The sequence below is a fragment of the Falco biarmicus genome, chromosome 8 (assembly GCF_023638135.1).
Source record: "Falco biarmicus isolate bFalBia1 chromosome 8, bFalBia1.pri, whole genome shotgun sequence".
NCBI lineage: Eukaryota > Metazoa > Chordata > Aves > Falconiformes > Falconidae > Falco > Falco biarmicus.
The window spans coordinates 30,376,952-30,392,942 of record NC_079295.1 but is presented as its reverse complement, the minus strand read 5'-3'; the positions used below and the strand labels follow the sequence as shown (position 1 = coordinate 30,392,942).

The following is a 15,991-nucleotide window of genomic DNA, read 5'->3' as shown; positions in this document are numbered from 1 at the left end:
ATCAAACCACACAGCAGCAAGCACCTTCTTCCAAGTCTACCTCAGTGGGGGAGTTTATCAGAGAAAACAAAAAAAACCACCACAAACCTGAGTGAGAACAGCACACAGACGGTGAGAACACCAGCGGGAGACCCACTGTTCTGAGTGTCCTACCTGAATCTGTTCATGTGTCCTATCAAACACTGTCAGGTACTTTAAGACTAAAGAGATCAAAGGTCAAGGCATGCAAGCCTCTTGAGCCAATACAGCTGAGCTGCCCACTGTGAGCTTCACAGAGTTCATTATTCATATAGCAAGGAAAGCTTATTTGGTTTTGTTAGAAACATTTTACAATCTGCCTCAGAGGGGCTTGACCTAGATAAGCTTGTAATGTGAACTCAACTGTTGTTTATCCTTTAGGTTAATTAAGGACTTAACCTTTAGGTCTCAATGAAAACCAAACCTAAGTGAGTTGCCTTCCTCCAGGAGACATTCATTTGCTGTATGCACAATATGCACTCAGAAATGGACTTAATCCATGGAAGTTCAAAAGGAAACTTCACTGAAGTGTTACAGCTCCAAGTGCCCCATTAGGTGCCTAGGCTTTAGACATTGGTACCAGAGCTCAAGTGACAAGTTCTGTGAGCCTGCAGAATCCCAGCCTTTCCTTCAAAACTTGTTGTCCTTGGCTTTGTAATACCGATTAATTACACTGTTCACAGAGAAGTGCTTCTGAATTAGTTAACCACTTTTTGTGCAATCAAGACAACATTAACAAAGAAGGAATTTAACTTGACAAGAATGAAGATTACAGCACCTTTTATTTAGTACAGTTTCCCCAATCCAATGAGTTGCCTGACAAATTGAATAGTTATGGAAGACAATGAATTTGTGATAAGTCCCTGTGAAACCTCAGGCCAGAGGTTCTGATGTCCAACACATTTTTTCAGAGTTCAGAGGTGGAGTGCACAAGAGCAATCTAGTACATGTTAAAATGTTTTTCAACCTCAAATTACAATACTAAGTACTGAACAGTATTTGCTACTCCTTCACCTCAAGAAACACTATGTTAATTTAGTACTGCAGTGTGCTTTTTTGAACAATCACATAGCATATTTTTTTCCAGCAAGTAACTGTCTCAAGCATCCACTTACCAAGCAAAATAGTCACTCAAGTCTCTCTACTCCTTCAAAAAGAGAAGATAACCATAATTCATTGAGAGACTCCACCATCAGAAGAGACAGTTACTTTCCACAGTGACAGAAGTGGGTTTTTGGCAGCTGCATTTAAACTGCATTAGAAAGCTCAGTTCATTCAGCTGACAAGACCACCTTCTAAGGACTGACTTCTCCATTTCTAGGCAGGGTTTTATTGATAAACATGACCACCATTGCATAACTGACAGCAAAACTTAACATGCATCCCCATGTGCTAGGTTGCTGTGCATCAGAAACATACGTATAAAACTAGCAGTGAGTAACAGATGTGGCAACTGCTTAACTTTGCTTTTTGACACCACACAACTCACTAGCCAGCTAATCATAAAGAGAGGTAGCATGTATGCCTCACTTATTCCAAGTCATGTTTGTGTGATGTGACCCATCCTTACTCAAGATTTTTCATCTGCAGCAAGACAAGAGACAGATGCAGATGTTCCCACTTTTCAACATGATCACAAGTGTTCCAACAAACAAAACCAATCAAATCACTGATTTTCACTATTCCAGTACCAGGGAGGGGAAGGATGACAAATATAGTGTAACCAAGTCTAGCCACAATACATGGAAGAAACCCAGGACAGTATTTCAAGGACACTGTGACAATATTATTCCTTTTGAATAAAGGCTTACAGTCATTTTCTCACCCCATACCATTAATTTAAGGATGAGAGGACAGGCCAGTGGGGAATGCATCCAGCCAGGATTTAAATATCAATTTTTGCATTGCCTAAATGAGTCTGAATTGAGTCCACAGGCTTGATTCATGAATGCTGTATTGACTAAACAGAACATGGAAGGAAGCTTAAGTTGACACTCCAGTGTTAGTTGTTACTTCTTACATGGAGTGTGAGAAGCCAGCAGATTTCAGCGTAAGAAATATCAGTGACAACTAGCAGAACATGGGAAGACTCAAACCCTTTACCAGATGTCATCTAGCTTTTCTGCAGTTTGCAACATCAAGAAGGGCAGCAACAGTAGAAAAACAAGTGTTTGAACCTGAACAGCTGTGCTTGTTAAGGCCAGTAGAGGTTCAAGAGTAACATATTCGGAGGAACATTAGAGTAAACTAGGAAGTTAATATGAAAGTACTTTGTACAACCAAGCAGAAGGATTGTAGTTCTGAAACTGTTTCTAGTTTTGAAAGACACTGGGAAGACAGAGCGCATTTCAGTTTAAGTAGGCATAAGTTTTGTTGGATACCAGAAATAGTTTCAAAGTTCTGTTTTCACATTTTGAAGGTGTGATATGCGAAGCAAAAGATTAAGGGAGTCAATACAGACTTCCTTTCATGAATCCAGCCCTATATCCTTAGTGGTATCTTATCCATTGCACCTGTAGAAACAGTTCCCAAGCATCACAGTAAGCAACATCTTTCTTTAAAGCTTTTCTTGTTCTTGCCACTTTTCTTGCCGTTCTTGTCTTTGTTTTCTGACATTTTCTTTGCTCTGATTTCTCTCATTAAATCAAAGAATACCTAGGAGGGAAAAATAGAGAAAAATTAAACAAGATCTGCCACCGGAAAGGAGATAAACTACTGTATTCAGCAACAAATAAAGATGTAGCACCAGACTGCACCTAATACAGCAGAAGTGAGTCTAGACAGATTCTAGTGACAAACTCAACAGAATTATGTAGCATGCCAAGCAGTGGCAAATAGCACAATCTTACCTGGCTATCAAATCATCCAACAGCCCTGCTTTAAGAGCTTTTTATTGAATGTGACTTGCACAAAAGTAGCATTTACAGTTCATGAGAACATCTGCCTGTGCCTAACATATTTCCAGGCAAATCACTTGTTAGCTACGCAAAGCGTTTACTCCAGTCCTTTACATGTAATTACAAATACACTCTGCTCAGTAATATTCTGCCTGGTTTACAACTAAAAAGTTGCAGCATTCAAGTGACACTGTCAGGCACAAAGTTCTCAGACTGTTATAAGAAACAGAGTAATGACTTCCTGACTTTTCTCCAAAATTCTAGCCGATTTCATCCCTGTACACCTGATGCCTAGGTACATACCACTTAAAACATAATAGTTTTACTGTAGAGACTTATTGGGAAAAGTTATTTTTAGGATTGCAGAACAAGAGCACAGTGTCACTCCACAGAGTTAGGCTTTTTGGTTTGTTGTTTTGGTGATTATTTTTTTTTTTTACATGGGGAACTACACAAGGTTTTGATACTTGGAAACAAAGTCATACTATGATCAGAAACAGAGTAGTTTCATTGAAACCCCTTCTAAGCTCTTTTTAAATTATGCTACAGTGCCAGTGCACAATGGCTGATAACTTGTCTTAATATACACAAAACAGTGCTTACATAAAGGACAACCAGTGTGTCATGTCACACAAGCTAGCTAGAGAAGACCTACAAGAACAAGTCTGGAACACCACGCTAGTACACTCCAGACAGCTACATTGCTGTTAATTCAAACTGATCAGAAAGCTAATTTAAGTACAAAACAGGCTAGGCATTTGCTAGCCACATGAGACTGCTTGTAGGCAAAAGCAAACCTAGGTATTTATGCTTTACTACATCATCCCGCTTCTGGATCTAACAGCGGCTTTCTAGTAACATTCTACAAGTCAAAACAGATCTTTATGAAATTCAAATTATTCCATGTCCTTTATAATCAAAAGGTCTCAACTCAGAAGTTTCATATGCATTGTTAACCAATAATGAAAGAAATGAGTCCTACTAGGTCACTTATGCCCCAACAGCATTTCCATTTGCAAACTAATACAGACAAAACAGGAAGCTGTCTATAAGAACAGCTAGCTGCAAGTGTTCTTTGTCCAAAGATAAAGCTACTTATAATTTGCAACTTTTTAACACATGCAGGTTACCAAACCACACTCTTGGATCCTTAGAGGGCCCAACTATAGTTTCAGGTCATCTTCTGTGGATGAATAAGTAAAAAGGCACCCTCTTCTTCAAGAAACCTCCCAGCACGCACAGAATGAAGGGGAGGCTTGAAACTCGTTTTTCCCTACTACTAGGCAAACACTCCATAGTCATAATTCATCTCTCTTCTGTACTAACTCGCCACCACTGCTTATGCAAAAAGCCAGCAGCAGAAACATGGTGCAAATTACTGCCCTAGACCAGCACAAACAAATCAAAAAAGGACAGGGATAGAGCAAGACAAGTTCCCATAATTCAAAATAGTTTTCTGTCAAGACAATAATGAAATCTTTAACATTAGCCACAACATATGTAACTCTGTAGGGTAGGGGGAACAGTTTTAAGTCTGTCACTTGCTATTTATTGCTGTTCTAATAGGACACAGACTGAACAAAATAACATACTTCATGGAATCCTTAAACCCTTTTAGCCAGTGTACTGTTGTTTGTACCTGAACCAACAGCCTTCCAGTTACAAGGCAACAGCATTAACTTGTACCAGGTCTCTGGCTCCTCTAATCTAGCTACTTCCTTAAGTGTACACATTCCAGTGAATTCATTCATTTTTTATTATCTAGGCTTTCAGAAGCCCAACTGTGGATTTGTTTGTCCTGCAGGAGAAAAAAATTAGTCGCTCAGCTACTAAACAAGTAGTAACAATTTAATTGAGCAGTTGACATTTGTCTTACCTTATCTACATTTGCTCTAGTTTTGGCAGAGGTTTCTACGTACTGCACACCCCACTCTTCTGCCTTACTTCTAGCTTCTTCTACAGGCACTTGTCTGCGTTCTTCCAAGTCAGATTTGTTTCCCACTACAAGTAAAGGGATTTTATCTTCTTCAGCCTTCACACGCAGGATCTGTTCCCTAATGCATTAGATATTCAAAATAAAAATATCTGTTAGCAATAGCAACAAAAACCCCACCCTTACCAGGAGTGGATCAAGTGGTCTGCAAATTACTAGTGTTTGCAAGAGTATATTTCCCAACAGTTGAACATAAACTTGGAATAATTTTATGGTGTGTAACACTAACGCTATGAGTTTCACACTAATAAGAGCCTCACACTTCCAGGAAGGCAGTTTCACAGTTTAGTTAGTAAGTTTACTAACCAGGCTCTAGTAAAGAGCTGTATGGTAGCAGAGCAGCTTATAACAGTTGTTCACATCTGAATGAAGATAAGAGCACAAGTGCCATGTTCACCAAGTTTCACCTTGGCATTCAATCACCATCTTCAACTTCTAGTCTACATTGCATCTCAATATCAAGGCTTTGCCAAGGTAGTAGGTTGGGAATAGCATAAACAGCTGGCAGAGATCATTCTTAATGGCTACCTAAACAGAGGAGAATGTTACTAAATAGTGCTGAACTAAAATGCTAGCCACCTTCCTCCTTCAAAGACTCCAAGAAAATACTTGAGCCATCAGCATTAACCTAGCTATACTTTGTCATTCTAAAAGAACCTATCAGCATCCAGGAGACAGAGTGATGCTGCATGTCAGTCTCAAAGTCTGTGAGTAAAACCTTGGTTGAAAACATACTGACACATGCTACTGTCCATCTAAGACACTGAAAGAACTGTAACAGTGTACAGCTATTTTTAGATTGCTTCAGTTTGTTATAAGCAAGAACCAAACTAGGCATGAGCATGGTGCTATAACCCCTTGTCCCACTAAGTTACCACACCATTTCAGATGCCTGCACTTTCCATCCACAAAATAACTGAATGTACGTAGAATACATGAGAACATAAAGCAACGTTAACACTGAAGCAGACAATCTGCTGTTGCATTCAGATGTACCTTCACACATTCAGATTACAGAGGCACCAAAAGCAAACACTGAATGCATACCATCAGCAGGAGATCTAGGGTTTAAAGACAAACCCATAGTTCACTCAGTATTCTACTTTTTCCGTAGTTTTAAGATTTCTGGAAGTTGGAGGATCCATATTACAAGTCTGCACTTTAGTCCGTGATGCTGGTGACTCATACTACCCACTGCCCCCTTCTTCCTGGGGAGGAGTTTTCCAAGGGGCTGGTTCTTGCACATCAGCTTAAGTACTCCATTTAACTAGTTTCACTATTTCTTTACTTCTGAACCACTGAGAAGTAGGAGATTCTCCATATCAAAGCTTTTATGTCCTTCTTGCTCATCTTTAGGACTAGCATTTCTTTTTCATTGTTTTGTTGTGCTGGAATCTTGAACCAACACACAGTTAACCTAGCTACAGAAGTCTGACAAAAACCACAAACTGCCAAGCCAAAACACTCCTGCTCCTTTTCATCCAAAGTCTTAAGCCTTGGATTTAACCTTATATTTCACTTAAGCACACAAGCCAAAACCCTAGGTTTGGTTGGGTCCTTCCAAGTGTCTTATTTTCTTCCTTTTTTTGAACACTATCCGATTTTTTCCTCCATCTTATACCAGGAACAGTTCAAGCACTCAGTTTTTCAGTCCTACAACAGTTCAACCGTGTAGCTCCTTCCAGTGTCCCCATTAGACCAAACTGAGCAGAACAGCTCCACAACTGCCAGCCTTCTGAAATCTAACGAAGTCGCAGAAGAATTATGTGACAGAGTAACAACATTTTTATACCTCTTAAAAGATTATGCAGTCTCCTACTACTGTTGAAACAGTGTAAGGTATCAAGAACCTGGACCAAAGTCTTGGAGTGCAAGGGGGTTTTGCCATAGCTTTAAGAAAACCCTAGAAAAATGTGTCTACCTTAGCACCAGCTCTTGTATCACCAATTAGTATCTTAACCTTGTACCACTGAAGCAAAACTAACATAATCCAGACTGATAAATTTTATTCTGACAAACATAAGGAACTGCTAACACTTCATGTTTTAGCAAATTTTACTTCAAGTTGTACAGCTGTCCTAGGGAGTCTCTGGGTTACCTCCTACACTGAGACAACAGCTTTCACGAAGTAAAAGTTAGAACACTTGCCCTGAAGAACTTGGCTACATGAATTCTGAGACCAGAATACAGGTAATGGTTTAAACATCTTGTTTTTCTTTTGTACTACACAAGGAGTTTCCATGCTCAGTCTGGTGCTGATTTTTACATTAGAACTATTAATCCCAAGAACAAAAATGGAAGCATTTAGTACTACTGTGTATCTTTCTAGGAATACATCTGCCTACAATAGTACTGTTTGACTGCCAACATTTGTTTGGCACCAATCCACACCTGAGAGCATAGACTAATCCTTCCTTTCCTTAGAGCACCTGCTTCTAGCAGAAAGCAATAGAGTGTCTGAAACTTGGCCAAAAGGTAGACTTAATTCCAGAAGTACTGCTCTAAGATAATTAAACTTCACATCCACAAAGACTGAAAATTGGCTTGAATATGAAGGTTTTAAGAGTCCAAGAATCTGTTAGTTGCCTGAAGTTGCTGCTGGAGTAATGTACTCCTAAGTTGCAGGCATGAAGACAGCCACAGCCATAGGCTGGATACCATGGTTTAAGTTACCAGTTACTAAGAGCAAATAGTTAGGTTGACACTCTTATGCCACCAAATGGTAACGAACAAAGGATAAAAGCTACAAGTGCTCTAAGAGGAGCTGTCAGAGCAACAAAGGAAGCAGATACTTCCCTCTGCCTGGGAGAAGAGCTACTTACCGAAACTCTGCTGTTGCTGTGAAGGATTCATGCTCTGTTATTGAGAAGACTAGAAGAAATCCTTCCCCACTGCGAAAATAGTTATCTCTGATGGCTGCATAATCTTCCTGTCCTGCTGTGTCCAGAATGTCTATTTGAACTTCTTCACCATCCAGAACTACTTTCTTTCTGTAGCTGTCAGCCTTGGTAGGTTCATAGTCTTCTACAAACTGAAGGTAAGGGATTAGTGTTTAGAATTACTGTCAAATGGTCTCATTATTAGTCACTGAAGTGGAAAAGGCTGGATGTAGACATTTAAACTCCCCCAAACCTTCTCATAATACAGTCAGCTACTAAGTTCCACCACCTCTTTTTTTAGTTTTACTATAAAAAGCAAATTATTTAAGCACTTAATACATCAAAGAGCCAGTCTGCCTAGTCAAGAGAAACTGTCTTGCTACATAAAACACCATTCAGCAGTTTCAGCATAACTTAAGAGACAAGGATGCAGTATAAGCTACCAGCAACCTGGTGGCATTATCCAGATCTCCCACTTCAAGTAAAAGTATTGGAGCACACAGGTAACTGAAACTTCAACAGGTGTAGATGACAGCATCCAGCTGCTGAACATGAAAACCTGCTCTATAATTACACAGGGACATACTGTAGTCCATTCAATATTGATCAGATCCAAAAAGCCACTGCCAGTTCAACTTGTAAGGTACCAGTGTCAGACGGGCTGTCAGTACAGAACTAACCTTTCCACCTCCTTTCTCTCAGCCTCGAAGTACCACAAAAGGCTGTGCCATGAGCCTGATTAAGCTGGCTGGCCTTCACTAACAAGTATGCCACCTGTTCAGATACTCAATTACTGTAGTATGTGCGGACAGCCTGTATATAAACATTAACTTCTAAATTACAGATTCATGTATTCCTTCACATACTAGTCTAGATCATCTGGTCTAGCTTTCTGTATACCAGCACAGAATAATTCATGCTCTGAACATGCCCACTTCATCATCTAGCTCAGAATGAGCTGTAATGCTTACTTCTGACTTCAACTTTAACTGACCTAAAAAAGAGGAACAAAATTAAAGTTCAGTGCCAACTGGTGATAGCTTTTGTACACTCCGACAAGCACATGCACATGATGCATACCTTCTGAAGACTAACTAACAAGCATCAGTTTTGTCACCCTTCGCTAAAGAAGTTATCAGAGGGCACCCCTCCCTGATTCTTATATTCTCCTGCCAGTCAGGTCATCAGGTCTTTTGCTCGTTACATTTAGTTCCCCTGTCCTACTACAGAAGTTTGGTAAACTGTATCCATTGGTGCTTTAGAGAAACCAAACCAATAAGCTACTTACCTCATCATACATAAATTGAAGAGTGAGTGCAGATTTGCCCACACCTCCACTGCCAACCATTATCACTTTATGGAGGGCCAAGGAACTCTGGTTCTTGCTCTTACTGGCAGCCATCGTCCCAGTTGCCACAGATGAAGTGCCAGGCAACCAATTAGATCTGCAGACAGAAGAAACAATCACCATCCATGACATTGGTGACACACAGGTAAAGCATCTCCCTAGTGCTGAAAGACCAGATTAAAACTCTGCCCAGCAAGCCTGAGGAATGGGCCATTTCAATGCACTGGCAAGCAGATCGCATCCCTGATGTCTAAAGTATGAGTAGGAACAAGGTATAAGAACAAATCCCTTCCATTTGTGACAACAGTACCATTCATAAAAGTTTAAAGAAACAAAAGATTTCTTAAAACAGCTACTAGATGAACAAGTTGTTCTTATCTGCAAGCCCACCTTACACAACTACCACTTAGAGCAGTTCCCAAAGAATAAAAAACTAATTTCTTTCAATAACATGAAATGAAATGGTTTTTATTGTTCTTGTTATAAGGCTTTACACCTTTCTAAAGCATTTCTTTAATGTTGATGCAGCTTAGTGTCAACATGGAAGCAGAGCTATACCTTAGATCTGCTTACAGGTAGAAAGATTACTTTTGATCTCTTTTCTACATAAACTAAGAAAAAGCGCAGTAAATTCTGGCAGGAACAAGTTGCAAAAGCTTCCAGCAGAAAGTCTTATGACATGGCGTTAACATTTATTTTATATTCTTCCTGCCTTCTGATGCTGCAAATCTAGTTTGCTTTTGGAAGAAAAAAAAAAAACCATTGTGCTTTACTGCAATAAATTCTCTGTTCTCATTCTTCTTGTGATGTTTCAAAGCCATAAAATAATAAGCTTCAATAAACAAGTATAGTTAACAAGCCTTTGGTTTTGTGTTATGCAAAACAATTAATGCTAGAGACTTCTTAAAAACAACTTTTTTTTAAGAGTAGCTGGACACAGTAGTTGTGACCAACACAAGTAGCATCTCTAAGAACAGCGCATTGGAGAGAAAAGCAGAGTAACCAATACAAAAAGACACAACACCAGTCAGGATTCACACACAGGGAAAAAAACAAAGACGTGTAATCCAGACACATGACAACTATAAGGGAGATGCTAGGATAGCAACACTTGTGTCCTCATGGCATGACAACTAAGGGCCTCAGCTGTTCATATCCTGGCAGAGTGCTAAAAAAAGAACAGCAGACCATTCAGCAAACACTGCTATGAGAAGTGGCTATACCAGCCTTGGTTTATAGCAGCACCCATTATTCCAGAAGCACAGAAGCAACAGGCCTACCAGGAGTCTCAAATTAGGCTGCGCACAATTGCTCCAGAAAGACAGTGGAACTACCACAGTACACTATCAAGTTCTACTGGATGGAAATACACAGCCTACAGTAGAAGCTGGAGTACTATATTGGAAAAAAGCTTCAGGATAACTAGTTCCCCTAAAAATTAACTGGGAATTTAAGGGATTGTCAACCTACAAACACACCATAAGAGTATTTAGCCTGGAAAGGACCTTTGGATGCTGTCTAGTCCAAACCTCCCCCTTACAGCAGTTTGCTCCAAGCAATCCAGTTTATATGCCCTGCATTTTGAGGCTGACAATTCTATAACCATGCTGCGTAACCTGCCCTGGGATACACTGATGGTGAAGATTCCACCCCCACCCCCCCTTGTCATGACTTGATGTTCTGAAAAGCAACAAATCAAACTAAGTTCTATGACTACTGCATACAAGTACAAACATGCCAACAACCAAGAAGTACCCTCAGGACAGCACTTTCAGCCATCTGAGCAGTAGTATTTTTGCATGCAGAGCATTTTACTCACAACCGTTTGCTACATACATTTAGTACAGGAACACAAGTTAATCTTTTAAGTGTTATTCTGGAATAAACACCAGTCAATGAAAACAAGTATTTTTCTTCTGGTAATCTTCTATAGTATGTTATACATAAGCTCCCTCATTCAGGACACTCCTTAGTATAGAAATTTAATATAAAATCCCTTAAATATAGGGATGTGACAACTCTGTGCTGTACAGGGAGAATCTCTGAGAAGCAAAACACATTTATGTTTGGGACAGTGAATTCAGCCATTACCCCAGAGATTCCAAACCAGAAGACTATTACAAGGTTTTTTGCAATTATTTTTTTTGTTGTTGTTCTTAGTCACCAGAAAGGCAAGCCAGAGGGGAAAAAGAACTGAAGTCCCTGCCACAGGAGCATGGAAAAAAACCCTACGAAAACACAAAACAGGTAGCATCTGAACTCCAGAAATTGTTGCCAAAAGGCATTTTGCTTGTGGTCCACATGTTCTACAGATCATAAACTAGAATTCAGCTTGCTTGGACATAGACACCCAAGTCAGGAGAGCTACAGATTGACTACACACTGAGGTATTATTGGAACACTGAAGTCTCCAAACTAACACGGCTTGCTCTTAAGTTAGAGAAGTTTATTTTGTCCTAGTTCAAGAGTAGCCTGGCTTTGACAGTAGTAGATAAGCTGCTTTCTGGAGAAGCCAAGTGACCCTTAGCAACTTTTCAATGTAATTACTGTTAAAGAAATAGTTTAATGTTAAACCCAAACATCCTAAGATTGTTTTAAATGCTATGTTATCTAACAGAAAGCTTTGAAATTAAGTATTTTTCTGGCAACACAAACTTAGTGCTGCTGCCTGTGATGTTGCCCTAAGTCCACTGTGCTATGCAACTGCAATGAGAACATTTTTTTACTAACAGCCAAGACAAAGAGAGAGCAACCTTCTGCCTCCTGTCAATATGGATACCACAACTTTACCAGGTCATAATAAAGGAATAGCTGCCTTTTAGGTAAAATATGGACCAACCTGACTGTTCACTACAAGGTCATTGTAGAGATAAGTGGAAAGAATATTTAAATCCTTCCTTCTCCACCCCACCACACCAGCAGAAACTGCAAGGTCAGCCTTACAGTATTACCTGGCTTGTAACCCAAGTATAGTATTAAAAAAACCCACCCAACAGCATACAAGTTTATGGGTTTATTGCATCTAAAGCTAGCCTGGCTCTTAATGGCCACAGTACTTGACCTTCCCTGCAGAGCTGTTACAAGTGCCACTTGAATCTTTTAGATTATCAACACTTTATGAACCCCCTGAATGCAGAGGTCTGCTCACAACACAGCTCCCATGTTGTGTACCCTCAGGAAATCCCAGATGCTTCATACAAGGAGTCTCTTTGATGGCAACAGAGGGAGCACAGCCCCCTCCAGCCCCAGAAGAGCCAGGCAGCACAGAACAAGGCAAGGCTGAAGCAGCATAGCACAGAATTGACACAGGCAGTATCAGTGCTTACAGACCAGGCTAACAGCACAATAGAACACTGGTTCCAAAAGGGGCACAGTAAGATTTTAATAGGAATACACTGAAGCCAACTGTTTGATTACTTGCATTTCCATCTGTTCCTTGTGCTGCCATTTACACACCATGGTTCAAAGCTCACATGTAACAGTTCCTTGAGGTTAAAAAAAAAAATAAATTAACACAAGTAGAACCTCTCCATCACCCGATTAGAGAAGGGTGAATTTTCATCTCATTCTGTAGATTAAGCATCCTTGAGGCAATCAAGACACCAACATTAACTCATCTGTTTCGTACAGAAAAGAAGTCTTGGGAAATTCAACCACCTCAAAAAAGTAGCAATGTCTAGAAGAACCTGTGATGACTGCAGTTGCTTTCAAAACATTATTATGTTGCCTTCAGTTTAAGGGAATGTAAATTTAAGGCCAAGAGTCTTAACATCTGCTGAAAAGCCTGCTCCGAATTAAGTGTCCAGACAAGACACCTAATTATGTGATAAGTATTCCCTCCTCTCCCATATTGCTTTTAACTTACTGGAAAGTAAACTGTATCCAAACAGCAAGCCTCCTCTGAGAGGATGAGAAGCAATCCAGTCTACAGCAGTGTGTCCACCCATTTAATTTCAATCTGGCACTTTACCCTCAGGTTTAATGACATCATGTTCAATTTTGCGTGGTGTTATAAGCCATAAAAACCAGATAGTGTTTTTTGAAAGATCAGAGGTGGGTGGTGGTGGTGTTCTCCTGGTTACAGTTCATTCTGCTTTAAAACAGAGTGCTAGACAGAGCCCAAGTCACAGCTTTTTCAGGCCGTCTTTCATCTTTAAGATATTAGTATGTGCATCATCTGCTTCAGGTCAATGGCTTAATCCTATCTTTTAGTAACTCCAGATTTGTTTTATAATAGGTTACACAAAGCCATATGCACAATGTGAATTTTGTTGGGCTAGTGAAAGATGCTCTTCAGACGAAGGTTACACCAGCAGACAGGCCAGCCACATAAAGCACAGCAAGACCTGTAAATCAGGCCATACACAGTAGCTGCTAAAGACCAAAAAGATTTAGACTTCTGTGGTCAAGTAAATATCTTCAGAACTAATCAAACTATGCTACCCTCAATATAAGAAATTTAACCCTAAACTTACCAACAGTTTCAGCCTTCCCTTTTCTTACCTGTTCAGATTATAACTTTTCCAGGTTAACTAAGGCTTTCTGCTGAAGAGAAACCTGCACAATGTTGTGTCATTCTTGGCTGGTCCCTTGAAACTGAGCACTTCAAGGCACTTGTTTATAAACAGCTCCATGACCTCCAAACATAACCACTAGGGTGCTATTTCTCCACCTTCTCTTAGCCATAAGAGTTAAACTCTTCAAATATTGTTAACAAACGGGACTAGTTTACCTAATGCCAAGGTTCAGAGACCCATTACTGAATAACTACATTTAGTGCAAACCAGATTGCATTTTCACATCCCTTTTTACTTCACCTGCCTTAAGGCCTCACAGTTGTACAGTCACTTACAGAAAGGAAAAAGCTCTTGCCACTTCACAAAAAAGAACCTATTCTGCTACAGCCGATGCAAATACATAGAAGAAAAAACACACATAAGAAACTTCACTAAGTTTACCTGTTTTCCAGTAACTATTCTGTTACTATAATAAAAAAATTCTAGACCCCTCCAAAGTCTTTAACTGAAATTGCTTCTAGTTCTTCCAATTCACTTTGCGATTAAAAACTGAAATAAAGCTCTAAGCTCAAAATTGCTGAGATCAGCCCTTGTTCTCTTGCTGTGCAGCTGATATCTTTGGACATTTCTTTTCACTGCTGTTCTGCCACTGAAAGCAGCCACTCTTTGCATTTTAAAATGGGATTCTAGAAACCCTTAGCCCAATAGCTTGACAGAGCAGCTTTGTCAGACTCTTAAGATACCTACTTTAAAAGGAAAATCTGAGTATTCAACCTATTAAAGACTTAAATATGATGTCATCAAAAGCAAGCACAGAAAGAGCAAGGTTTTGCAACAGTATTTTAACAATCCTCATTTATCAGAATATGAATTAGAGACTTTGAGGTGTTTGGTTCTGTCATATGCCAACAAGAATGCAGTCACAGAAATTCCCTGGGTCACAAAACTAATTAACAATCTCACTGAGCTATGAACTGTAAGAGCTCCTCAGCTGTTCTGAGGTTATCCAGAAAATATTTAAGTACTGAAATTCCATTAGCTTTCAATGGACTGTAAGTGCTTGAACTGGTAATTCAACTGTATAAAAAAACCATTCATTTGAGATTAAGTAGCATATTTAATGCTACTGAAAGTTTTAGAATATGCAGGCTAAAAATAAAAATGCTACTCTATCTTCTTTTGCTGTGCTATTATCTTACCTCTCAGCATGTCTCCAGTTATTGGTTTTCAAGTTAAAGAGATGATTATATGTTTGGCAGAAATTCCTGCTAGGGATATCCTTCCCCATGTACTGCTGGGTGTTTCTACCTTCTCAGCTGTGGTTAAAGATTTTTCTGGGCCATGCTTAATAAGGTCAAGGAACTCATCCAGCTTGAGATGTCTTGCAGAAGAGATGGGGGCAGCAATTTCACAGCCCCCATTTGTATCACCCAGTGCTGCTATCACTGCCCTCACTCCCTTGGCCCTGGCTGTTCAAGCCCATCTCCTCCTGCAGGAGAGCTATTCAGCCTGGCTGACTGGGTCTGCCAGTCACATCTGCAAGGCCACATGCCTCAGTGCCAGTGCTGATGTGAGGGAAGAAAGCCAATTTGCACAACTGATGCCAAAGAAGGTGGAACTATAGCAGCCAAAATGCTGCTTACATTGCTGCAGAAACAGGGAAGTTCCCTGATCCTGCTCACACTATGCTCCCTTGACAAGTGTGCTGGTACAGCCGACAACCTGCTGTAGTGTCTGGGCTCAGCACTGGTATGAAACCCCAAACCTGAGATTTGCTTTTGCTAATCAGGCATTTTCTCTCTCCATGCAAAACCTGTTAGTAGACCTGCAGTTGCAAGGATAAGGGCACTAAACAGAATGCTAGAAATGGATTTGCTAAACTTAATACTTACAACATCAGGAGGAAGAGGAAGAATTTAGGGCAAGGAACTCCCTTACTCTCTACATGTGAAGGGTATATTCCTTATAGAGTTGTCGGAAGGCATCAACAGCCATACCTTTCAGTGTTACAGGAAAAACTGCAGAATACATTATTTGCTTGTAACTTTCAGTGTATCATTACACTAGTTTCCATCAGTTAGAATTAGTTACTAATCCCATCCAAAAAACAGAATTCTATGTACATTTAAAGACACTGGCCATCACAACTACTCTCTAGCAGCAGCCATACATACACTACTAGAACAGACACAAGAAGCAAACCCAAGACAAGCAGGTCTGCAGTGTTGCAGCAGTTCAAGGTTAAGCCAGAACCTAGAGCCAGACCATGACTATTCCCCATCTTCTACCAGACTGGGGAAAGGATAAGCACAGACCAAGGAAGTTTTAATTCAGGATTT

The 15,991-nt window shown here is 40.0% G+C and overlaps 1 protein-coding gene across 2 annotated transcripts in view; it reads right to left on the bottom strand.

The window, feature by feature from the left end:
• Nucleotides 1-781: 781 nt before the first annotated feature.
• RALB (RAS like proto-oncogene B) overlaps nt 782-15,991 on the bottom strand; it is a 49,551-nt gene continuing 34,341 nt past the window's right edge. For both annotated transcript variants that reach the window (XM_056349216.1, XM_056349215.1), the window contains exons 2-5: nt 9,076-9,232; nt 7,731-7,939; nt 4,792-4,969; nt 782-2,673 (exon numbers count right to left, since the gene is read on the bottom strand). In XM_056349216.1, the coding sequence (XP_056205191.1) occupies nt 2,554-2,673; nt 4,792-4,969; nt 7,731-7,939; nt 9,076-9,189 (621 nt within the window). In that variant the 5' untranslated portion in view covers nt 9,190-9,232 and the 3' untranslated portion in view covers nt 782-2,553. The remainder of the gene's footprint in view (nt 2,674-4,791; nt 4,970-7,730; nt 7,940-9,075; nt 9,233-15,991) is intronic.